At 50.5% G+C, this 21569-nt stretch overlaps 1 protein-coding gene across 6 annotated transcripts in view; it reads left to right on the forward strand.

Moving 5' to 3' along the window:
• WDR60 (WD repeat domain 60) overlaps positions 1–21569 on the forward strand; it is a 132202-nt gene that overhangs the window by 23816 nt on the left and 86817 nt on the right. For 2 of the 6 annotated variants that reach the window (XM_010375367.2, XM_030933224.1), the window contains exons 1-3: positions 5548–5740; positions 19762–19815; positions 21081–21501. In XM_010375367.2, the coding sequence (XP_010373669.2) occupies positions 5726–5740; positions 19762–19815; positions 21081–21501 (490 nt within the window). In that variant the 5' untranslated portion in view covers positions 5548–5725. Of the gene's footprint in view, positions 1–5547; positions 5741–14361; positions 14491–19250; positions 19388–19761; positions 19816–21080; positions 21502–21569 lie in introns of those variants that run through there. The other 4 variants (XM_030933222.1, XR_004058104.1, XM_030933221.1 and 1 more) reach the window with 4 other exon arrangements.

Below are 21569 nucleotides of genomic sequence, written 5' to 3' on the forward strand. Positions count from 1 at the left end.
AAAAATTAGCTGAGTGTGGTGGCGGCGCCTGAAATCCCAGTTACTCAGGAGGCTGAGGCAGGAGAATTGCTTGAACCCAGGAGGCAGAGAGGTTGCAGTGAGCCAAGATCGTACCATTGTGCTCCAGTCTGGGTAACAAGAGCAAAACTGTCTCAAAAAAAAAAAAAAAAAGAATAACGTATTTTTAGATAAAGTTCTAGCAAAGCCAACTTAAAAAGAGCCTTTATAGTCAATTGGTTCTTGCTGCACTTTATGCAAATAATCAGGCCAAGTGTAATAAGACTAAGACATATTTTTCCACAGAAATTGGTCTTACTATAATGTCTGTTAGAAGAGGAGAGCTAGAGAGAAATTGAGTCAAATGAAAAGTGTAACACTTGTTACTGATGACAGTCGTGACTTCTGTTTTTGAGTGCAGATTGAATCACGAATTATCTCTGGGCTGCAAGAATCCTCTAAACAACACCAGGCTATAATTTTTCTCCATATTTATAGTTGGTGCCCCAGCAGAATAGGTTCTTTTTTCTGTTCTAACACACAAATATCCTTTGATTGTCAAATTATTAATGTTATTTATCTCTTCTTGTTTTACCTCCAAGGAAGCCAGAATCATGGAATTCTGGAGAGATATGGTACTGGCCCCTGGGCATTCCACTGTGCCTGCCTGGTTTTCATGGCCAATGCCCCGCTGCTAAGACTATACAAGCACCCTCTCTCTAGGACCAGGGACTTTAGCAGAATAGCTGGGTGCCTGAGATTGTAAGGGCTGGTTTTGTTTGTGTTTGTTTGTTTGTTTGTTTTGTTTTAATGGAGTTTTGCTCTTGTTGCCCAGGCTGGAATGCAGTGGCCTGATTTTGGCTCACCTCTGCCTCCTAGTTTCAAGCGTTTCTCCTGCCTCAGCCTCCTGAGTAGCTGGGATTGCAGGTGCCCGCCACCACACCTGGCTAATTTTTGTTTTTTGAGTGGAGACAAGGTTTTACCATGTTGGCCAGCCTGGTCTGGAATTCCTGACCTTGTGATCTGCCCGCCTTGGCCTCCCAAAGTGTTGGGATTACAGGTGTGAGCCACCGCGCCCAGCCTGTAAGGGCTGGTTTTGAGGGAGAGAATTAGTTCAGACCGGCCAGCCGTGGTGGCTCACACCTGTAATCCCAGCACTTTGGGAGGCTGAGGTGGGTGGATCACAATGTCAGGAGTTTGAGACCAGCCTGGCCAACATGGTGAAACCCTGTCTCTACCAAAAATACAAAAATTAGCCAGGCGTGGTGGAAGGGTGCCTGCAATCCCAGCTACTTGGGAGGCTGAGGCAGGAGAATCGCTTGAACCCTGGAGGCAGAGGTTGCAGTGAGCTGAGATCGTGCCCCTACACTCCAGCCTGGGGGACCAGAGTGAGACTTCATCTCAAAAAAATAAAATAAAATAAAAATTAAAAAGTTTATCAGCTGTTATAGGACAGATTACTAAAGGACCATAAAAAGCATTGCAGCACAACAAAAGTCTCTAAAAATCCTTAGCTTAACAGGTTTTATCAATGCTTATGTTCTGTATAGCTGATTACTGTAAGTCTATAACTAAAACCAAGATTACAGTAGTTCAGTCAGGTTTGTACCTGTGCCCTTGGCTTTTTGTTGGCTTTTTACTTAAATTTTTAAGGGTTAATGAATGCTTGTCTGTGTCCATTCCCATTTGGCCTAGAACATTTTAATTGGCTACAAGTCTTTTGACTCTAAGTCTCTTGGCCATAGGGTGTCCTATCAAGAGACAGGACAGATCCAGGGCAGGCCACCATGTCACCCTGGCAATGCTATGGAACAAAATAGAAGCTCGGTGGCCACTGGTGTTGCCTCTGACAAATGTTGGCCACAAGGGGAGGATGTAAACCAAAAATAAAATTCTAAGACCCCCGCCAACCATCCGAATGCACCACTCCTCCTTGGCCAAGGGCATTCCAAACTTAACCTGAAGACTAGTTCAGGACATGATGGAAAGAGGGAGACAGACATGCCTCATGATACCCTCCTCCCTTTTTGAATCACAGATGGAGCGGGGTTAAGTCTGGTAAGAAGCATTTACAATCGATTCTCTCTGAAGCCTGCTACCTGGAGGCCTCATCTGCACGTGGTGATCAAGGTTTTCTTGGTCTCCACAACCTGTGGTAACCCATACATTCCTTTTTATTTATTTATTTATTTATTTATTTATTTATTTATTTATTTATTTATTGAGACAGAGTCTCGGCTCACTGCAAGCTCTGCCTCCCGGGTTCACGCCATTCTCCTGCCTCAGCCTCCTGAGTAGCTGGGACTACAGGCACCCGCCACCATGCCCAGCTAATTTTTTGTATTTTTAGTAGAGACGGGGTTTTACTGTGTTAGCCAGGATGGTCTCCATCTCGTGACCTCGTGATCCGCCCACCTTGGCCTCCCAAAGTGCTGGGATTACAGGCGTGAGCCACTGTGCCTGGTCTTTTCTATTGATAATAACTCTTTCAACTAACTGCCAATCAGAGACTTTTGAATCAGACTGTGACTTTGAAGATGCCATACTGTCCCACCTTCTTGTCCCCCCTTTCCAGATGAACCAATGTACATCTTAGATGTATTGATTGATGTCTCATGTCTCCTTAAAATGTATAAAACCGACTTGTACCCTGACCACCTTGGCCACATGTCCTCAGGCTCTCCTGGGGCTGTGTCATGGGCTATTGGTCACTCATATTTGGCCCAGGATAAATCTCTCCAAGTATTTTACTGAGTTGACTTTTTGTCCACACTTGTAATCTACTTTATCAGTGTGAAGTTGAACAGTCTTTCGTTTTAGACCTTAGTTTTTATGAGCTGCACTTGTAACCGCCCAACAGGTACTCCTTGCCTGCTGCTCAGACAGAGCTGATTTATTAAGATAGGGAATTGCAATGGAGAGAGAGTTTAATTCATGCAGAGCCAGCTGTATGGGAGACCAGTTTTTGTTTGTTTGTTTGTTTTGTCTTTTTTGAGATGGAGTTTTGGTCTTGTTCCTCAGGCTGGAGTGCAATGGCGCAATCTCGGCTCACCACAACCTCCCCTTCCCGGGTTCAAGAGATTCTCCTGCCTCAGCCCCCGAGTAGCTGGGATTACAGGCATGTGCCACCATGCCTGGCTGTTTGTATTTTTAGTAGAGACGGAGTTTCTTCATGTTGATCAGGCTGGTCTCGAACTCCTGACCTCAGGTGATCTGCCTGCCTCAGCCTCCCACAGTGCTGGGATTACAGGCATGAGCCACCACGCCCGGCCCAGAGTTCTATTAGTGTTCAAATGAGTGTCCCCCAAAATTTGAGGATTGGAGTTTTAAGGATCATTTAGTGGGTGGGGGGGTTGAGAAGTGGGGAGTGCTGATAGGTAGGATTGGAGATGAAATCGGGCAGTCAAAGCTGTCTTCTTGTGCTGAGTCAGTTCCTGAGTGGGGGCCACAAGACCAGATGAGCCAATTTATCCATCCAGGTTACACCAGCCGACCCATTGAGTACAGGGACTGAAAATGTCTCAGGCACCAATCTTAGGTTTTACAATAGTGATGTTATCCATAGGAGTAATTGGGGAGGTTTAGAATCTTGTGGCCTTTAGCTGCAGGACTCCTAAACCGTAATTTCTGATCTCATGGCTAATTTGTTAGTCCTCCAAAGGCCATCTAGTCCCCAGCAAGAAGGGGGTTTGCATCATTCTCAGCAAACTATCACAAGAACAGAAAACCAAACACCACATGTTCTCACTCATAAGTGGGAGTTGAATAATGAGAACACATGGATACAGGGAGGGGAACATCACACATAGGGCCTGTCGAGGGGTGGGGGGATAGGAGAGGGAGAGCATTAGGAGAAATACCTAATGCAGATGATGGGTTGATGGGTGCAGCAAACCACCATGGCACATGTATACCTATGTAACAAACCTTCACGTTCTGCACATGTACCCCGAGTTTAAAGTATAATAATAAAAAACAGAAAAAGAAGGGGTTCATTTTGGGAAAGGGCTGTTACCTTTCTTTCAAAGTTAAACTATCCAGCAACCAGGAATGGACAAGGACAGCTTGGAGGTTACAAGCAAGATGGAGTCAGGTCAGATCTCTTTCACTGTCATAATTTTCTCAGTTCTAATTCTTGCAGAGGTGGTTTCAGACTTAAACTGCAGATCTAAAGTTAAAATTGCCATGTCTTTGTTTAAAGGAGGACACACATCTTGAAAGGTTTCCAGGCCAGCAAAACATTTACGCCTGGGAGACTTGTGGCGGCCGAGGTGCCCGGCCCTGCCTTCACGGGGGCCTGGCTGGCAGGAGCCTTGCAGCTTGGGAAGCAACAGCTGTGCATTTGGAAAAGGGTGTTGGGTGACTCGGCTTGTAACCACCCAAGGGGTTCACCTTGCCCGCTGCCTAGACAGAGCTGATCAAGATAGGGGAATTGCAATAGAGAAAGAGTAATTCACGCAGAGCTGGCTGTGCAGGAGACTAGAGTTTTATTATTACTCAAATCGGTCTCCTCAAGCATTGAAGCATTCAGGGATCAGAGTTTTCAAGGGTAACTTGGGTTGGGGTAAACCAGTGAGCCAGGAGTGCTGATTGGTCAGAGATGAAATCATAGGGAGTCAAAGCTGTCTTCTTGCCCTCATCAGTTCCTGGGTGAGGGGCCACAAGGTCAGATGAGCCAGTTTATTGATCTGGGTGTTGCCAGCTGATCCATGAAGTTCAGGGTCTGCAAAATATCTCAAACACTGATCTTAGGAGCAGTTTAGGGAGGGTCAGAATGTTGTAGCCTCCAGCTGCCTGACTTCTAAACCATAATTTGTAATCTCGTGGCTAACATCAGCCCTACAAAGGCAATCAAGTTCCCAGACAAGAAGAAGGCCTGCTTTGGGAAAGGATTGTTAACTGTCTGTGTTTATAAACTATAAACTAAGTTTCTCCCAAAGTTAGTTCAGCCTACTGCCAGGAAGGAACAAGCACATCTTGGAGGTTAGAAGCAAGGTGCTGTGGGTTAAGTTACATCTCTTTCACTGTCTTAGTCATAATTTTGGAAAGGCGGTTTCAGGCTTTCAGGCCCAACTTTCCCTTTGGCTGAAGGAGTTCGGGGGTCCTGAGATTTTTTGATTTTCCCTTACGTGTTGTATAAAAATAGTCTCTCAACGTTGAGTCCTGCCTACCTTACTGCTTGTTTTTATCAAAAGACGACATATGGGAATATAATCGGTTAAGTGTAAAGCCTTATTCAAATGTAAAGCTCTTCCCAAGATCTGCTCTCCCTTTTTATCTTCCCCGACTGTCGGTCCGGTCCCGCGGGAATCCAGGGCGGGTTGGGGCGAGACGAGAGCCCCGGCACCCCAAGTCAGGGTACTGCACCTGACCCTTGGGGAGACCAACGACCGCTCGGTCCTCTGCTGCTCCTGCCTGGCGGTTGCTAGGAGCCCGGGAAGCGCAGGCGCATTGGGAGGGGCCGCGGACCCGCCGAGCAGCGACCACTCGGCCTTCCCCTGCTCCTGCCTGCCAGGTGTTAAAAATGCCGGGAATGCGCAGGCGCACTGTGAGAGACCGCAGGGCACGCTGGGCAGGGCCGCTCGGCCCTCTGCTGCTCCTGCCTGCCGGTTGCTAGGCGTTGGGACGCGCCTCCCGAAGTGTGCGCGGCTACAGGTGGCCTCCTTGGGGTGGGCCGCGCCTGGCCGGGGCCTAGGACACCGCGGCTGCCCGGGGCCTGCGAGAAGCAATGGAACCCGGAAAGGTCGGTGGGGCGCTGGGTCTGGGCGAGGGGTGGTGGAGCTTCGCGGACTCCGCCGAGCGTCGCTAGCAGCGCCGCCGCCGCCCTCCCTCTGCGCAGCGGTTCGCTCGACCGGGCCGGGGCTTCCCGGAGGAGCCGGGGTGCCTCCGAGGCAGGAAGGCATATGGAGGCGCAGCTGGCCGTTGGCGCGAGGGCTGGCCGGTCTCCGGGCTCCCGGCGTTCGGGAGAGGCGGTGTGTGCAGCCTCAGCCCTGCGGTCGCCGCCGCGGCCGGTCTCTCGCGCCCAGCCTGGGGGCGGCCTCGGCCCCTGCTGCGGGGCCGGGGTGGCGGAGGAGCCACGTTTAAAATTTTATTCAATTTTAGCTGATTTAAGTTTAAATATGACTTGTCACAGTTTAAGAGGTTGAGAGTGCAGCCTGGGTGCCTGAGTTTGAATTCCGGCTTTTGTTTTTACTTGTATGACCTTGGCAAAATTACTTAACAGCTCTTGTTTCCTAGTTCATTCAGTGGGCACAATAATAACGGCAGCATTATAGGGTGTTTAAGAAGATTAAGTGAGATATTATGTGTAAAAGTGCATAGACCAAACCAATGCCTGCTTTCATTAACACTCAATAAATGTTAGATATTACTGTATTATTCTGTTGTCTATTGATTCCCCACCAAAAGATGAATAATTTAGTTTGCATACATTTTCTTCTACCTTCACTCCTATTATTTTTCCCCTATCACTTACCTTTATGTGTTGAATAATATTCCTTAATTTGTATTTTCTGTTACATCAACCTTAGGGTGTTTTGTTGTTGTTGTTGTTGTTGTTGTTGTTGTTTTTGAGACGGAGTCTCACTCTGTCACCAGCCTGGGGTGCAGTGGCGCGAACTTGGCTCACTGCAACCTCCGCCTCCCAGGTTCAAGCGATTCTCCTGCCTCAGCCTCCTGAGTAGCTGGGATTACAGGCATGTGCCACCACGCCCAGCTAATTTTTTGTATTTTTAGTAGAGATGAGGTTTCACCATGTTGGCCAGGATGGTCTCGATCTCCTGACTTCGGTTTTGTTTTTGTTTTTTTTTTAAAGATAATTCCCCTCTGTCGCCCAGGCTGGAGTACAGTAGCCGGATCTCTGCTTACTGCAACCTCCAACTCCCGGGTTCTAGCGATTTTCCTGCCTCAGCCTCCCGAGTAGCTGGGATTACAGACATGCGCCACCATGCCTGGCTAATTTTTGTATTTTTAGTAGAGATGGGCTTTCTCCATGTTGGTCAGGCTGGTCTCGAACTCCCGACCTCAGGTGATGCGCTTGCCTTGGCCTCCCAAAGTGCTGGGATTACAGGCGTGAGCCACCACGCCCAGCCAACCTTAGATAATATTTTTTAACTTTCCCCTAGTTAAGATTAGGAAGCTACTGCCCTACACTCTCCATTTCTCCCAAAACCCAGTAATTTCCTGACCCTGTCTGGTGTCAGGGTCAAAGGGGTCATCTTTTCTTATATTCAGTTAATGTACCACAATGGTTTTTGCTTCATATTTGGACCATGTCTTTCTTAAATGGCCCTATTTGCCTTTTTTTTTTCTTTTTGGCAAAAAAGAACATATGCTGTTTAAAATTTTTAAACCCTAGGATGTCTTCTAGCTTATTAATGTCATATTATCTGTTTAATGAAATCCTCTTAAAAGAAATTCTTCCAAGAGCTCACTGACTTTATGTCCTCATCAGGACAAACTGTTTTCTAGACCTGCACAGAGCTATGACCTGGGAGTTCTATCTCATTGTGCTTCCGGGTTAGGCCTACTGTTTCTTGGATCAAGTGTCTTCCTCTTTTTTGAAATCTCCCTGCTTTTTCCAATGGAGTATATCCTCACATACCTTTTTCTTTTCTTTTTTTTGAGACAGAGTCTTGCTGTTTCACCCAGGCTGGAGTGCAGTGGCGAGCTCACGGCTCACTGCAGCCTCCACGTCTCAGGCTCAAGCGGCGTTCTTGCCTCGGCCTCCCAAAGTGCTGGGACTACAGGTGTGAGCCACCATGCCTGGCCTATCGCATACCTTTTTAGACAAGAGTATATGTGGGAAGAAAACTGTATGCCCTAAGAATATCCTTATTATACTGATAGATTGTTTAAGAGTTTGGCTCAGCATAGAATTCTAAGAGCGAAATAATTTCCCAGAACTTTGAAGATGGTATACTTTTTGTCTTCTAGCAGTGTGTTTGACTGATGAGATATCTTTGTAACATTTTCTTTCTCTCCGGAAGATTTAGGATCTTTATCTGTGATGTTCTGAATATGGATGTAGTTTGTTATAGATCTTTTTCCATTTGTTATTTTTGACATTTGACCATCACTTGGGGTTTTATTCTGATACATATTTAATGAATAAACTTCTTTTTTTTTTGAAACAGTCTCGCTCTGTTGCCCACGCTGGAGTGCAATGGCATGATCTCAGCTCACTGCAACCTCCACCTCCCAGGTTCAAGTGATCCTCCTGTCTCAGCCTCCCAGGTAGCTGGGATTACAGATGTGTGCCATCACGCCCAGCTAATTTTTGTATTTTTAGCAGAGACAGGATTTCATCATGTTGGCCAGGCTGGTCTTGATCCACCTGCCTCGGCCTCTCAAAGTGCTGGGATTATAGGCATGAGCCACTGTGCCCGGCCAGTAAATAAACATTTTTAAAGTAGCAAAAGCAACAGAACCTCAGAGCTGGATATTTCATGGCAACTAATCAATTCCTGTAATAGGTTCTCAATTGCAAATCGGTCTTTAACTTTTTAGAAAGTTAACCCATGGGTCATTATAATCTAATTATGTATTTATTATGCTGTGATAGAGAATTAATTAGTATAGTCTATTTCATAAGGTAAGGGGAAGGATAAAGTTTTCATGAGACTATTGGAATACAATTGTATTGGATTATTTTGGTATTAGAGTTTTTTTTTGTTTTGTTTTTTGTTTGTTTTTTTTTTGAGACGAAGTCTCGCTCTTGTCCCCCAGGCTGGAGTGCAGTGGCGTGATCTCAGCTCACTCCAATCTCCGCCTCCTGGGTTCAAGCAATTCTCCTGCCTCAGCCTCGCAAGTAGCTGAGATTACTACAGGCACGTGCCACTATGCTGGGCTAATTTTTTTTGTATTTTTAGTAGAGACGGTTTCACCATGTTGGCTAGGCTTGTCTGGAACTCTTGACCTCAGGTGATTCGCCTGCCTCAGTCTCCCAAAGTGCTGGGATGACAGGCGTGACCCACCCTGCCCAGCTGGTATCATAGCTTTTAGTGCACACCAAGCTTTTCCTTCAGTTTGTTTCATTGTACTTAGCTGCTCACATAATTGATATCATGAATATAAATAGTTTTATGTTCTTTATTTGTACTGAGATCATACCAAGTTTCAGTATGTCGAGCTGTTGAAAAAAACTTAATGGTGTCTTTGCAGGCTTTATACCTGCCTGCATGGTGACAATTTTCTTTAATATTAGCTCTTAAAAAACTCTTTATCTTACTTACAATGCATATGACTATTAATTTTTATGGTCAATGAAAATTTTAGAAATTTCTAAGTTTTTTTGTTACATACCAAACAATTGATAGGTAATGTGTGAGTTTATTGTTATGAAATTTATTTATCATAGCTTGAAAAATGTAAACATGTATGTTTGTGTTTTAGGTTATTCTTAGTTTAAAATAAATTTCTACCCTTTTTATTTTGATGTGAGATATGTACTAGTGATGTGAACTGTTTAGGTACAGTGCAATGCCGTTTCATTCTGTTTTTAGAAAGGCTGAATGTTTTAGAGTAGATAGGGTGGGATTTCCAAGGCTGGTCCTCACTAATCCGCTTGTGGGGGTCCTCCTGAGAACCGCAGAAACTCTGGCGTGAACTCTCCATTCAAAGCCCTGTGCTGATTCTTGACGAAAGTTTAACACAGCTCCTAGCAGCCTAAGGCTCAACTCTGGGACAGCCCAGCTCAGGGTTGTCTGGAAGAGCTCAGGGCTATCAGAATAATTTACTGTTTTAGCCAACAACTGAGGATAAGTCCCTGACATCCTTTTTAAAGAGAGTTTAAAAGGGCTTAAATTATGAATCCTTCTCTGTCCCTTTGAGATGTCTCTAAATCTGCAATTCAGGAGTGTCTTTGAAAAGAGCAGAAAGGACAGGAGGGCCTCTGTTCCGGTCTCTCTGGGAAGACAGAATCCTAACTACTGTAATTATATCAGCTAGCAGACACAGCGAGCCTAATCTCAGTTACACTGACCAGCCTTTGTAATTTTTCACTTGAGCTCCCCTAGTCCAGGTTCTCCCCTAAAACACTCGCTCACCTCAGTGCAAACAGAAATGGAGCTCAGCTGTTTCCTGTCCTGCCTGCAGTTACAGAATGAAATCTGTTTCACCACTCCAACGTCTGGCATCCCGTTACCCACACTTCTCATCTGTCGTCAGCCAAGTCTAGAAAGGAATCAGCCTGAGGTCAGCTCTGTCTACAAAGTAGACTCAGCGCAGTCTGCATTTTAGGCATCTGCCGCTTTGACATAGCAGCTCGCAAATGGGACTTGAATCTGCAAATACATGCATACCGAAAACACGGGTGCTCCCTGCAGCCACATTTGTCACACAGAGTACGGAGTGTTAGAAACAGTCGGCGTGGTCACCAGCCAGGGCCTAGGTGAGTGAATTACGGTGACTGTAGGGAATAACCTTGAATTCAGCGATGGAAACTGATCATCCTAGTTTTCTTAGTTTCCGTTTTCTTGGGAGCACTTTTCCTACCAGGGAGCGTCAGTTACACAGTCAGGTAATAGAATGAAGACCTGGATAGACTGCATTTCATAATTTGGCCCTAAGTAATTTGATAACTTAAAAATTAAAGTGTAAAGAATTTTGAAAAAAACGAGGACAGCAAAAGGTAAATTGTGTCTCAGTCCTAAAGGTGGGAGCCAGCCTTGCACTCTGGGTCTTTTAGCGTGGGCCCTAGTTTGGTGCGTTGCCATACCCGGTGAGTGGAGCATACTGCTCTGGCCATTAGTGGCCCTGCTCATTCCAGTCTGTAAGTCTGAGAATTCACGTTGGTGTCGTTAACCTAAAGAAAATTCAGGCAAAATTAATTATAGAGACTATCAGGGCCACAGCCTGGGAAATACTGGCAGGTGCTCCAGAGAACAGAGGAGAGGCTCGAGTGTTTAAGAGAAAAGGGCAAATCAGCAGAGGGGAGGATTACAAAATACTTTGTCAAGAATTCCCATTGGTTTACAGAAGTGACATTGATTATTGATGATTGATTGGTTATACATCACTGAACTGTAAGTTATGAGTTCTGGTGTCCAGTGTATGACATCGGTAGGTTAATTTATGGCTATTGGCCAGGTGTGGCGGCTCATGTCTCTAATCCTGGTACTTTGGGAGGCTGAGGTGGGAGGACTGTTTGAGGATAGGAGTTCAAGGCCAGCTTGGGCAACATAGCAAGACCCTATCTCTGAAGAAAAAAAAAAAAAGCCTGGGCATTGTGTGCTATTCTGTGGCCCCAGCTGCTCAGGAGGCTGAGGTGGGAGGATTGCTTGAGCACAGGAGGTCGAGGCTGTAGTGAGCTATGATAGCACCACTGCAATCCAGCCTGGGTGGCAGAATGAGACCCTTTCTCTAATAATAATAGTAATATGGCTGTTGGTGGTGATGCTGAGTCAAGAGGTCATAAAGCAGGCGGCTTATTTAGCTCCGGGTGTGGGTGGGAGCGGGACGTCCTTAGCTCTGGGTGTGGGGGGGGGAGCAGGATGTCCTTAGTTCCGGGTGTGGGGGGGGAGCAGGACGTCCTTAGCTCCGGGTGTTGGGGGGGAGCGGGACGTCCTTAGCTCTGCGTGTGGGGGTGGTAGTGGGACGTCCTTAGCTCTGGGTGTGGGGGTGGTAGTGGGACGTCCTTAGCTCTGGGTGTGGGGGGTAGTGGGACGTCCTTAGCTGGGGTGTGTGAGGGGGAGCGGGACGTCCTTAGCTCTGGGTTGGGGCAGTGGGAGCCGAGGGGACGTCCTTAGCTCCGGGTGTGGGGGTGGGGAGAGCGGGTGGTTCTTAGCTCCGGGTGTAGGGGGGGAGCGGGACGTCCTTAGCGCCGGGTGTTGGCGGGGGAAGCGGGACGTTCTTAGCTCCGGGTGTGGGGGGGGAAGCAGGACGTCCTTAGCTCCGGGTGTTGGGGGGGAGGGGGACGTCCTTAGCTCCGGGTGTTGGGGGGGAGCGGGACGTCCTTAGCTCCGGGTGTGGGGGGGGAAGCGGGACGTCCTTAGCTCCGGGTGTGGGGGGGGAAGCGGGACGTCCTTAGCTCCGGGTGTTGGGGGGGGGAGCGGGACGTCCTTAGCTCCGGGTGTTGGGGGGGGAGGGGGACGTCCTTAGCTCCGGGTGTTGGGGGGGAAGCGGGACGTCCTTAGCTCCGGGTGTTGGAGGGGGAAGCGGGACGTCCTTAGCTCCGGGTGTTGGGGGGGAGCGGGACGTCCTTAGCTCCGGGTGTTGGGGGGGAGCGGGACGTCCTTAGCTCCGGGTGTGGGGGGGGAAGCGGGACGTCCTTAGTTCCGGGTGTGTGGGGGGAAGGGGGACGTCCTTAGCTCCGGGTGTTGGGGGGGGAGCCGGACGTCCTTAGCTCCGGGTGTTGGGGGGGAAAGCGGGACGTCCTTAGCTCCGGGTGTTGGGGGGGGAGGGGGACGTCCTTAGCTCCGGGTGTTGGAGGGGGAAGCGGGACGTCCTTAGCTCCGGGTGTTGGGGGGGAGCGGGACGTCCTTAGCTCCGGGTGTGGGGGGGGAAGCGGGACGTCCTTAGCTCCGCGTGTGTGGGGGGGAGGGGGACGTCCTTAGCTCCGGGTGTTGCGGGGGGAGCCGGACGTCCTTAGCTCAGGGTGTGGGGGGGGAAGCGGGACGTCCTTAGCTCCGGGTGTGTGGGGGGGAGGGGGACATCCTTAGCTCCGGGTGTGGGGGGGGAGCCGGACGTCCTTAGCTCTGGGTGTTGGGGGGGAAAGCGGGACGTCCTTAGCTCCGGGTGTTGGGGGGGGAGGGGGACGTCCTTAGCTCCGGGTGTTGGAGGGGGAAGCGGGACGTCCTTAGCTCTGGGTGTTGGGGGGGAAAGCGGGACGTCCTTAGCTCCGGGTGTGGGGGGGGAGTGGGACGTCCTTAGCTCCGGGTGTTGGAGGGGGAAGCGGGACGTCCTTAGCTCCGGGTGTTGGGGGGGAGCGGGACGTCCTTAGCTCCGGGTGTGGGGGGGGAAGCGGGACGTCCTTAGCTCCGGGTGTTGGAGGGGGAAGCGGGACGTCCTTAGCTCCGGGTGTGTGGGGGGGAAGGGGACGTCCTTAGCTCCGGGTGTTGGGGGGGGAGTGGGACGTCCTTAGCTCCGGGTGTTGGAGGGGGAAGCGGGACGTCCTTAGCTCCGGGTGTTGGGGGGGAGCGGGACGTCCTTAGCTCCGGGTGTGGGGGGGGAAGCGGGACGTCCTTAGCTCCGCGTGTGTGGGGGGGAGGGGGACGTCCTTAGCTCCGGGTGTTGCGGGGGGAGCCGGACGTCCTTAGCTCAGGGTGTGGGGGGGGAAGCGGGACGTCCTTAGCTCCGGGTGTGTGGGGGGGAGGGGGACATCCTTAGCTCCGGGTGTGGGGGGGGAGCCGGACGTCCTTAGCTCTGGGTGTTGGGGGGGAAAGCGGGACGTCCTTAGCTCCGGGTGTTGGGGGGGGAGTGGGACGTCCTTAGCTCCGGGTGTTGGAGGGGGAAGCGGGACGTCCTTAGCTCTGGGTGTTGGGGGGGGAAAGCGGGACGTCCTTAGCTCCGGGTGTGGGGGGGGAGTGGGACGTCCTTAGCTCCGGGTGTTGGAGGGGGAAGCGGGACGTCCTTAGCTCCGGGTGTTGGGGGGGAGCGGGACGTCCTTAGCTCCGGGTGTGGGGGGGGAAGCGGGACGTCCTTAGCTCCGGGTGTTGGAGGGGGAAGCGGGACGTCCTTAGCTCCGGGTGTGTGGGGGGGAAGGGGACGTCCTTAGCTCCGGGTGTTGGGGGGGGGAGCCGGACGTCCTTAGCTCTGGGTGTTGGGGGGGAAAGCGGGACGTCCTTAGCTCCGGGTGTTGGGGGGGGGAGTGGGACGTCCTTAGCTCCGGGTGTTGGAGGGGGAAGCGGGACGTCCTTAGCTCCGGGTGTTGGGGGCGAGCGGGACGTCCTTAGCTCCGGGTGTTGGGGGGGGAAGCGGGACGTCCTTAGCTCCGGGTGTTGGGGGGGGAGCGGGACGTCCTTAGCTCCGGGTGGTGGTGGGGGGAGCGGGACGTTGTTAGCTCCGGGTGTTGGGGGGGGAGTGGGACGTCCTTAGCTCCGGGTGTTGGAGGGGGAAGCGGGACGTCCTTAGCTCTGGGTGTTGGGGGGGAAAGCGGGACGTCCTTAGCTCCGGGTGTTGGGGGGGGAGTGGGACGTCCTTAGCTCCGGGTGTTGGAGGGGGAAGCGGGACGTCCTTAGCTCCGGGTGTTGGGGGCGAGCGGGACGTCCTTAGCTCCGGGTGTTGGGGGGGGAAGCGGGACGTCCTTAGCTCCGGGTGTTGGTGGGGGAGCGGGAAGTCCTTAGCTCCGGGTGGTGGTGGGGGGAGCGGGACGTTGTTAGCTCCGGGTGTGGCAGGGAGTGAGACGTGACCACTGTCACATTTCAGTGACTCTGGATCTAAACATTTAAAGGAGCTCACATTCCTCAGATTAATCTGTTTCTTTTCTTTCTCAGTGTCATGCAGGAAACAGGATGACGATGTATGTGGACGTCAGTGCTATACCACTGGGTCCATGTAGGTGAATGTCATAGGGCTGGGCCGCCGTGTCTTCGTCGTGTGGGGACTCAGGCTGGATGGTGCCTTTGCTGCTTTGCACAGAGCTAGTGGTCATCCTGAAGGTCCAGAATGGATTTATGGTGGTGGCACTGGAAGGAAGAATGGATTTAGAAACATGTTAGAAGCAGAAATAGTGGCATCTGGTGACGGTTTCATCGGTTTATTATTTAATAGAGATGGAGTCTCGCTGTGTCACCTGGGCTGGAGTGCAGTGGTGTTATCACAGCTCACTGCAGCCTTGACCTCCTGGGCTCCAGTGATCCTCCCATCTTAGCCTCCTGAGTAGCTGGGACTACAGTTGAACCACCGTGCTTGGCTGAATGTTCTTTTTTTAATAGAGATGGGGTCTTGCTGTGTTGCCCTGGCTGGTCTTGAACTCCTGGGCTCAAGTAATCTTCCTACCTCAGCCTGGTAAAGTGCTAGGATTACAGGTGTGAGCCACCATGAAACCTGGCCCAAAATAACTTCCTTTAAACATTTCTTAATGTGTAATTAACTAGTTCAAATCAGTATTTAATTTTAATCTCTGATGAGTGTTTTCTAAAAGAGGAGGCTGGGTTGGAAAGCAAGGGGAGAAGCCCACTGTCCACAGGTGGCTGCAGATGCCAGTGGCACCTTCTTGCTGGAGTCCGCCCAGCTGTCGGAGGTTATGTGGCAGAAGCAGTGAGCGTCAGGTCCAGGGGTTTCTGCTGTTTGGCTTACAGAGCGCGGAAGCCCGCACACCCACTTGGAGTGTGGGTCTGATGAGATGGCACAGGGGTGGAGTTTGATTTCCATCTGGGCCATGAGTGTCCTCCCTGCAAGTGATGTTTTGGCTCCACCACCTCTGATGGTGCACCTTGGAGGTGATTTCAGCCCAGGTTTACTTCTCCTTGGATTTCAGGATGAGATGAGAGTGGGGAAAAGAATTCCCTTAAAGCCCTGCATTGAGGGGAAGGGGAGTTAAATCAGTTTGATCTATTTTGTTCGGGAGGCAAATCAAAGGGATGTAAACATTGTTCAGGGTTCTTACTGTACAGTTCTCAAAAGAGTTTTGCTATGAAAAGGTTCTGATGATTTAGTTGATGTGAATCAAGCGTACATCGAGGGACAGAGGCCCTGGGGAGTTGGTGCTAGGCAGCCCCTTAACTCCTGTTTGCTCGCCATGTGCACGAAGGATGCCGGCCCAGGACACATGCTTGCAGATGCTGAAGACCGCAGGCTCCAGTTCTCATCCACTAGTGTGTGGGCTGAATCATGCTGATGGCTTTGCTGCCTAGCTCTCCTGATGTCTCGCCCTGTCCCCAGCTTGAGATTTGTTCTGATGGGAGTACTGGGGAACTTTGCCCATCGGTTCCATACTTGAAGAGTTGATTTTAAGCATGGATTGCTGGGCTGCTCCATAGGGCAGAGTCTGAGGGCTGGTCAAGTTGGTCTATAAAAGGCCTTGGCAGAAGCATGTGGTTTACATGTGGCAAGTGGGGACCAACAGCACCGGAGCAGGGAAGCTGTAAATCGTTGTTGAACAATTTGAAACTCTAGAGAGGGAGACAGCATGGATAGAAAACTTGAGGGTAAACAGTCCATATTAGCTGAGTTTTAAGTGCTCCAAAGTAGTCAGCATTCTGTAAACAGCATTTAAGAAAATGGCTGTTTTTTTTCTTCCTGAAAACTAGAGACCAAAGAAAAATCCTGTGATCTCTGTGAGAGACCTCTTGTCTTGAGGGTTTTTAACTTTATCCGCATCAGTAATGTTAACAGCCATTAAGAAACCCCACTGGATGGGTTTTGTGGCATACTTACTTTTCACATTCTGAGCTGGTGGCCTTGTGCCTTCCCAGTGTCCCCTGAATGTCCTCGGCATCCCCTGTGTGTGGCACCCACGTCTCGTGGTTGGACTGTCCCTGAGTGTCCCGGGTGTCCTTTCTCTGTGGTGCCCACGTCCCCTGGTTGGACTGCCCCTTCGTGTCCTGGGATCCCCTCTCTGTGGCACCCACGTCTCCTGGGTCTCCTTGTTGGACTGTCCCTGAGTATCCTGGGCGTCCCCTCTCCGGTCACTCGTGTCCTGGGTTCCATTCAGCCCTTTTGTAGGTCCTATATTAAACCTTTCTGTAGAAGTTAACTTTAAATAAAAAGAGTTGGCCAGGCACGGTGGCTCACACCTGCAATCCCAGCACTTTGGGAGGCTGAGGTAGGCGGATCACCTGAGGTCGGGAGTTCGAAACCAGCCTGACCAACATAGAGAAACCCCGTCTCTACTAACATTATGAAACTTAGCCGTGCGTGGTGGCGGGCGCCTGTAATCCCAGCTACTCGGGAGGCTGAGGCATGAGAATTGCTTGAACCTAGGAAGTGGAGGTTGCAGTGAGCTGAGATCATGCCACTGCACTCTAACCTGGGTGACAGAGTGTGTCAAAAAAAAAATTATTTAATATATTTATGAGGTATTACAGCTTTTTTTGTTTGCCCTAATTTTCCCATGTCCAGGAAGAGTTTTAGTGGCTTGTCCATGACAAGTTTCCATTTTTCATTTGGACTAAATCTGTTTTTTTTTTTAAACAAACTCCCAAATGCTTCCTTTATTTGTACCTTTAAGGAAGTGTTTCTCAAAGGGAAAAATTAGATAGTTATGGTATATTCTCTGCAGGAAATCATCCTTGATTGATTTTGCTTAGCTGAAGTTAGGTTTATCATCAAGCTCTGTTGTACCAGGGTTGTGGGGTTGTGGGGTTGTACCCTGTGTTGTTGGAGTATTTTACTGTGGCGTGGTGATATGCGGTTAGGTTTGGCATGAAGCTCTGTTGTACTGGGGTTGTAGGGTTGTACCCTGTGTTGTTGGAGTGTTACTGTGGCGTGGTAATAAGCACCTGTGTGTTCTGCACTGAGGTTCTGTTCAGGCCTCAGTGCAGCTGTGGAGCGGGAGCAGCACAGAAGAAGGAGCTGTGGCTGCACTGGCAAAGCTCATGCTCCCCTCAGGGAGACCAGCACGGATCTTGTCGGAATCACCATCTCGAGGGTTGCCAGGAGGCGGTGGTGCAGTGTGACAGGAGGTGCCCCAGCTGGGGGCGAGGGTGCAGAAGGGGAGTCCCAACCTTGCCTTAGAGCATAGTCAGCCCTTCCTGTCCTCCGGTTCCTGTGGGTCGGGGTTTGGGGGTGGCATGGGGGGAGTTAGGGTGCAGTCCTCACGCTCTCTGAAGGTTGGGTTGGGCTTAGGGGCCCTTCTGAGGTGTGGGCTGGTGCTGACCTCTGCCTGGGCCTCCCCAGGAGTGCTTGGGCATCCTTGTGCTATGGCAGCTGCGTCTCCCAGGGTGTGCAGTGAGAGCCACAGCCAGGTGGAAGCTCTGGAAGGGACCCTGAGCAGGAAGGCACACAGCTAGGCCTCCACCCCGCCCTCCTCATCAGAAGTGTGGCCGGGCGGGCGGCTTGAGCTCAGCAGTTTGGGCAACGTGGCGGAACTCTGTCTCTACAAAATACAAATATTAGCCAGGTGTCATCCCAGCTACTCGGGAGGCTGAGGTGGGAGGATGACTTGAGCCAAGGTTGCGCCACTGCACTCCAGCCTGGGTGACGGAACCAGACACTGTCAGAAAAACAAAAAGACGACAACGAAGAAGAGTGTGACATAGAATCTGGCCCACGTTCACCGGAAGGGGAATCGGCTTGACTTGTAAAAGAAGGTTGTTGAAGAGTCAGTGGAAATGTTTTAAGACCACGGCACCTTGTTATTTTAGTATTCCCCCTCAGATTCTTAGAACGGTTGGATACCTGGTGAGCCGGCTGCCCGGATGCCTCCTTTCCCGGCACACACAGTGTGGATTCTCTGATGGCTGGTGGTGAGGCACTGCGACATGCTCAGCAATGCTGGTGACAGAGGACTAAGACAGGCCTTCCTTTCCGGAAGGTGAGGGCTTAGCTGGAGGGATGTCATCACTCTTGAAAGGTGGATTATCTAGCGAGGAGCAAACGCTTTCGTGGTAGAGAACAGCAAACATCAGAGGAGTTGGACGGCATTTTTGGGCCTGGGGCCTTTTTTGGGTTTTATCTGCGCAGCCCCGGCTCTGCAGCAGTGCTCGGTGTGTGTGAGGAGCTTGGCGTTTATTTGCTGAATACAAGTACAGGGCCCGTGAGGGCCAGAGAGACAGGTGAGCTTGTGGGCCCACCGGTTGCCCAGTGCAGCAGACGAGTGTGACCGGGTGTCCTCAGGGACGGGCAGGCTTTCCCTGGCGACTGTTGAGCGTTCACTCCACAGGGGTCGGTTCCGTTCCTGACCTGTGTTGGCGCTTGGCAGGACTCCAGAGCTGAAAGCTGCTGAGCCTCGCGATGCCTCACTGTGCTCATTAGAAAAATGGAGCTGATAGCCTTCTTAGTAGGGTTATGAGAGTGAAATATTGTGCTTGACTCAGGATAGCATGTGGTACGCACCAGATGCTAAACTCGTTTCTGTCTGTCATACATCCCAGCTGCTGTTGCTGTGTAAAGGGCCGTGGTGTGAGACAACAGCCGCCGTCTAATTTTCTCACATACTCTGTGGATCAGGAGAGCTTACAGCAGCAGGCTTAGTTCTGTCGCTGATACCTGGGGCCTCGGCTGGGGAGACTCGAGGTTCGGGAGGTGGTGACTCATGGGGGGCCGCGGGAGCTGTGCCTCTCATGCACGTGCCCTGGTGTTGGCTGTGAGGGACCCTCTGGGCTGTGGCATCCGCAGGGGCCTCTCCCCAGGGCTGCTTCTCTTCCTCACAGGGGAGTATCTGGATCTGCAGCCCAGGAGGACCAGGTGGAAACCCTTTGTCCTGGGAGGCCCACGATGCCTTATGTCCTGGTTGAGCCCAGCAGCCGCGGAAGGAGCACAGACTCCTTCTGTGCGCAGCAGTTGGGACGTGAGTCTGTTGTGGCTGTTTTTGGAAAATACAGTCTGACACAAGATATTTTAAACCCACAGAATATTTGTCCTTCCTCTGTTGTTCAACTGCTGTTGTAACTTGTTTTCACTTTTATTTTGTAATATTTAATAGTTTTTGAAGTAGCCAGAGGGATACATTTTATAATAATGTGTCATTTTAGACTAGTGAATAATTTTTAAAAATCTGTATTTCTGTTACCTTTTATTCCAGGAAGTAGAGAAGTATTTTCTGGCATGTCAAGAATTAACTGCCATTGATGTAAACGGCCTAATGGCAAAGCAGCTCACTAGAGCACAGACAATTAATTAGTTTAAACTTTAAACCTTCTAACTTTATACTTTTCTATTTAGAGAAGAACCAAAGATGATACCTGGAAAGCAGATGACCTCAGAAAACATCTCCGGGTAATGACTGTAAAGATTTGGATTGGGGTCTGTGAGGGACTCGTGTGGTTTTCTTGGATCCACTTTACCTGGTACACAACACTGTGTAACTTTGGTTACGTGTGCCTCACTGCAGAAGTACTTTCAACTCAGAGGTGAAGGCGTGCAGCTCACAATCCCTCCGGAACGTTTGTTAAGCCAGGTGGACCCTCCCACCGCTCGTGGGGCCCTGCCATGTCTCAGGAGCCTCTGCACTGCTCCGGGGTGGGGGTGCTGGCTTCAGGGGCTGCAGCGGTGGGGTGGGGAGAGGGGCTGTGGGACGGCGGTGAGGGGGGGAGAGGGGCTCTGGGACGGCGGTGGGGTGGGGAGAAGGGCTCTGGGATGGAGGTCGGGGGGGAGAGGGGCTTTGGGACGGAGAGAGTCCTCGTTTGTATGGGGCCCAGGTGGTTTGTGTCTTAGCGACTTTAAAACACAGCTTCGGTATCTCTCTTTTAACACATGTAGTATTTTATTTATTTATTTTTAATTAATTTTACTCTATGTTTTAGAGATGGGGTCTTACCCTTTTACCCAGGCCAGAGGGTAGTGGTGAAATCATAGCTCACTGCAACCTTGACCTTCTGGGACTACAGACATGAACCACCAGGCCTGCTACTTTTTAAATTTTTTAATTTTTTGGGTAAGATGCGGATCTTGCTGTGTTCCTCGGGCTAGCCTCGAACTCCTGGCCTCAGGCAATCCTTCTGCCTCAGCCTCCCAAAGTGCTGGGATAGTAGGTGTGAGGTACCATGCCTGGCCCTACTTATTTTTTTTGAATTTTACTTTATTTTTCACATTTAGGGGTTATAGGTGCAGGTTTCTTAAATGCGTATCTTGCGGAGTGGTGAAGTCTGGGCCATTAGTGCGCCCGACACCTGAATTGTACCTGACACCCGAATTGTACCTGTCACCCGAATAGTGAACATTATACCCGATAGGTAATTTTTCACCCTCTGATACATGTAGTATTTTAGATTTGATTTGCCGATAAATGTGAATGTCCATGATATCAGGGGTGTGGGTGGGCAGTTGTAGAAATCTAAGCTTGACTCCATGTCCTTTAGTGTTCTAAGAACCTCCATGCAGGCCCTGACCCATCTAGGATTGGAAACTGAGATTGGAAAGCAGCTGAATGCAAATATGTTTTAAGGTCCTTCAGCTCTATGTGCTTCTCACATTCAGGTATTAAAAGTCTAATGGAAATCTGCCTTCCTGGTCACGGAGGACCCTTTGTTCTCTTGTTTTAGGCCATCCAGTCAGGCGGTTCCAAGGAAGAAAAGAAGCACAGAGAGAAGAAGCTGCGTAAGGAGTCTGAGATGGACCTTCCTGAACACAAGGAGCCGAGGTGCAGGGATCCCGACCAGGATGCCAGGAGCAGAGACAGGGCGGCTGAAGTCCACACTGCTAAGGAGAGTCCTCGTGGGGAGAGGGACAGAGACAGACAGAGGGAGAGGAGAAGAGACGCAAAAGACCGGGAGAAAGAAAAGCTGAAGGAGAAACATCGAGAGGCAGAAAAGTCTCACAGCAGAGGAAAGGACAGGGAAAAAGAAAGAGACAGAAGGGCCCAGAAGGAAGAGCCCCGGCAGACCGCGGGCCGCCACAACCTGCTGGGCCAGGAGACACACGACCGGCAGCTCCTGGAGCGGGCGGAGAGGAAAGGCCGCTCAGGTGGGTCCCCGTTTGCCTTCCTGCAGGGCTGTTTCGCTGCTGGTGACAGGTTGATAGCTCACTCCCTC

The sequence above is a fragment of the Rhinopithecus roxellana genome, chromosome 6 (genome assembly GCF_007565055.1).
Source record: "Rhinopithecus roxellana isolate Shanxi Qingling chromosome 6, ASM756505v1, whole genome shotgun sequence".
Lineage (NCBI taxonomy): Eukaryota > Metazoa > Chordata > Mammalia > Primates > Cercopithecidae > Rhinopithecus > Rhinopithecus roxellana.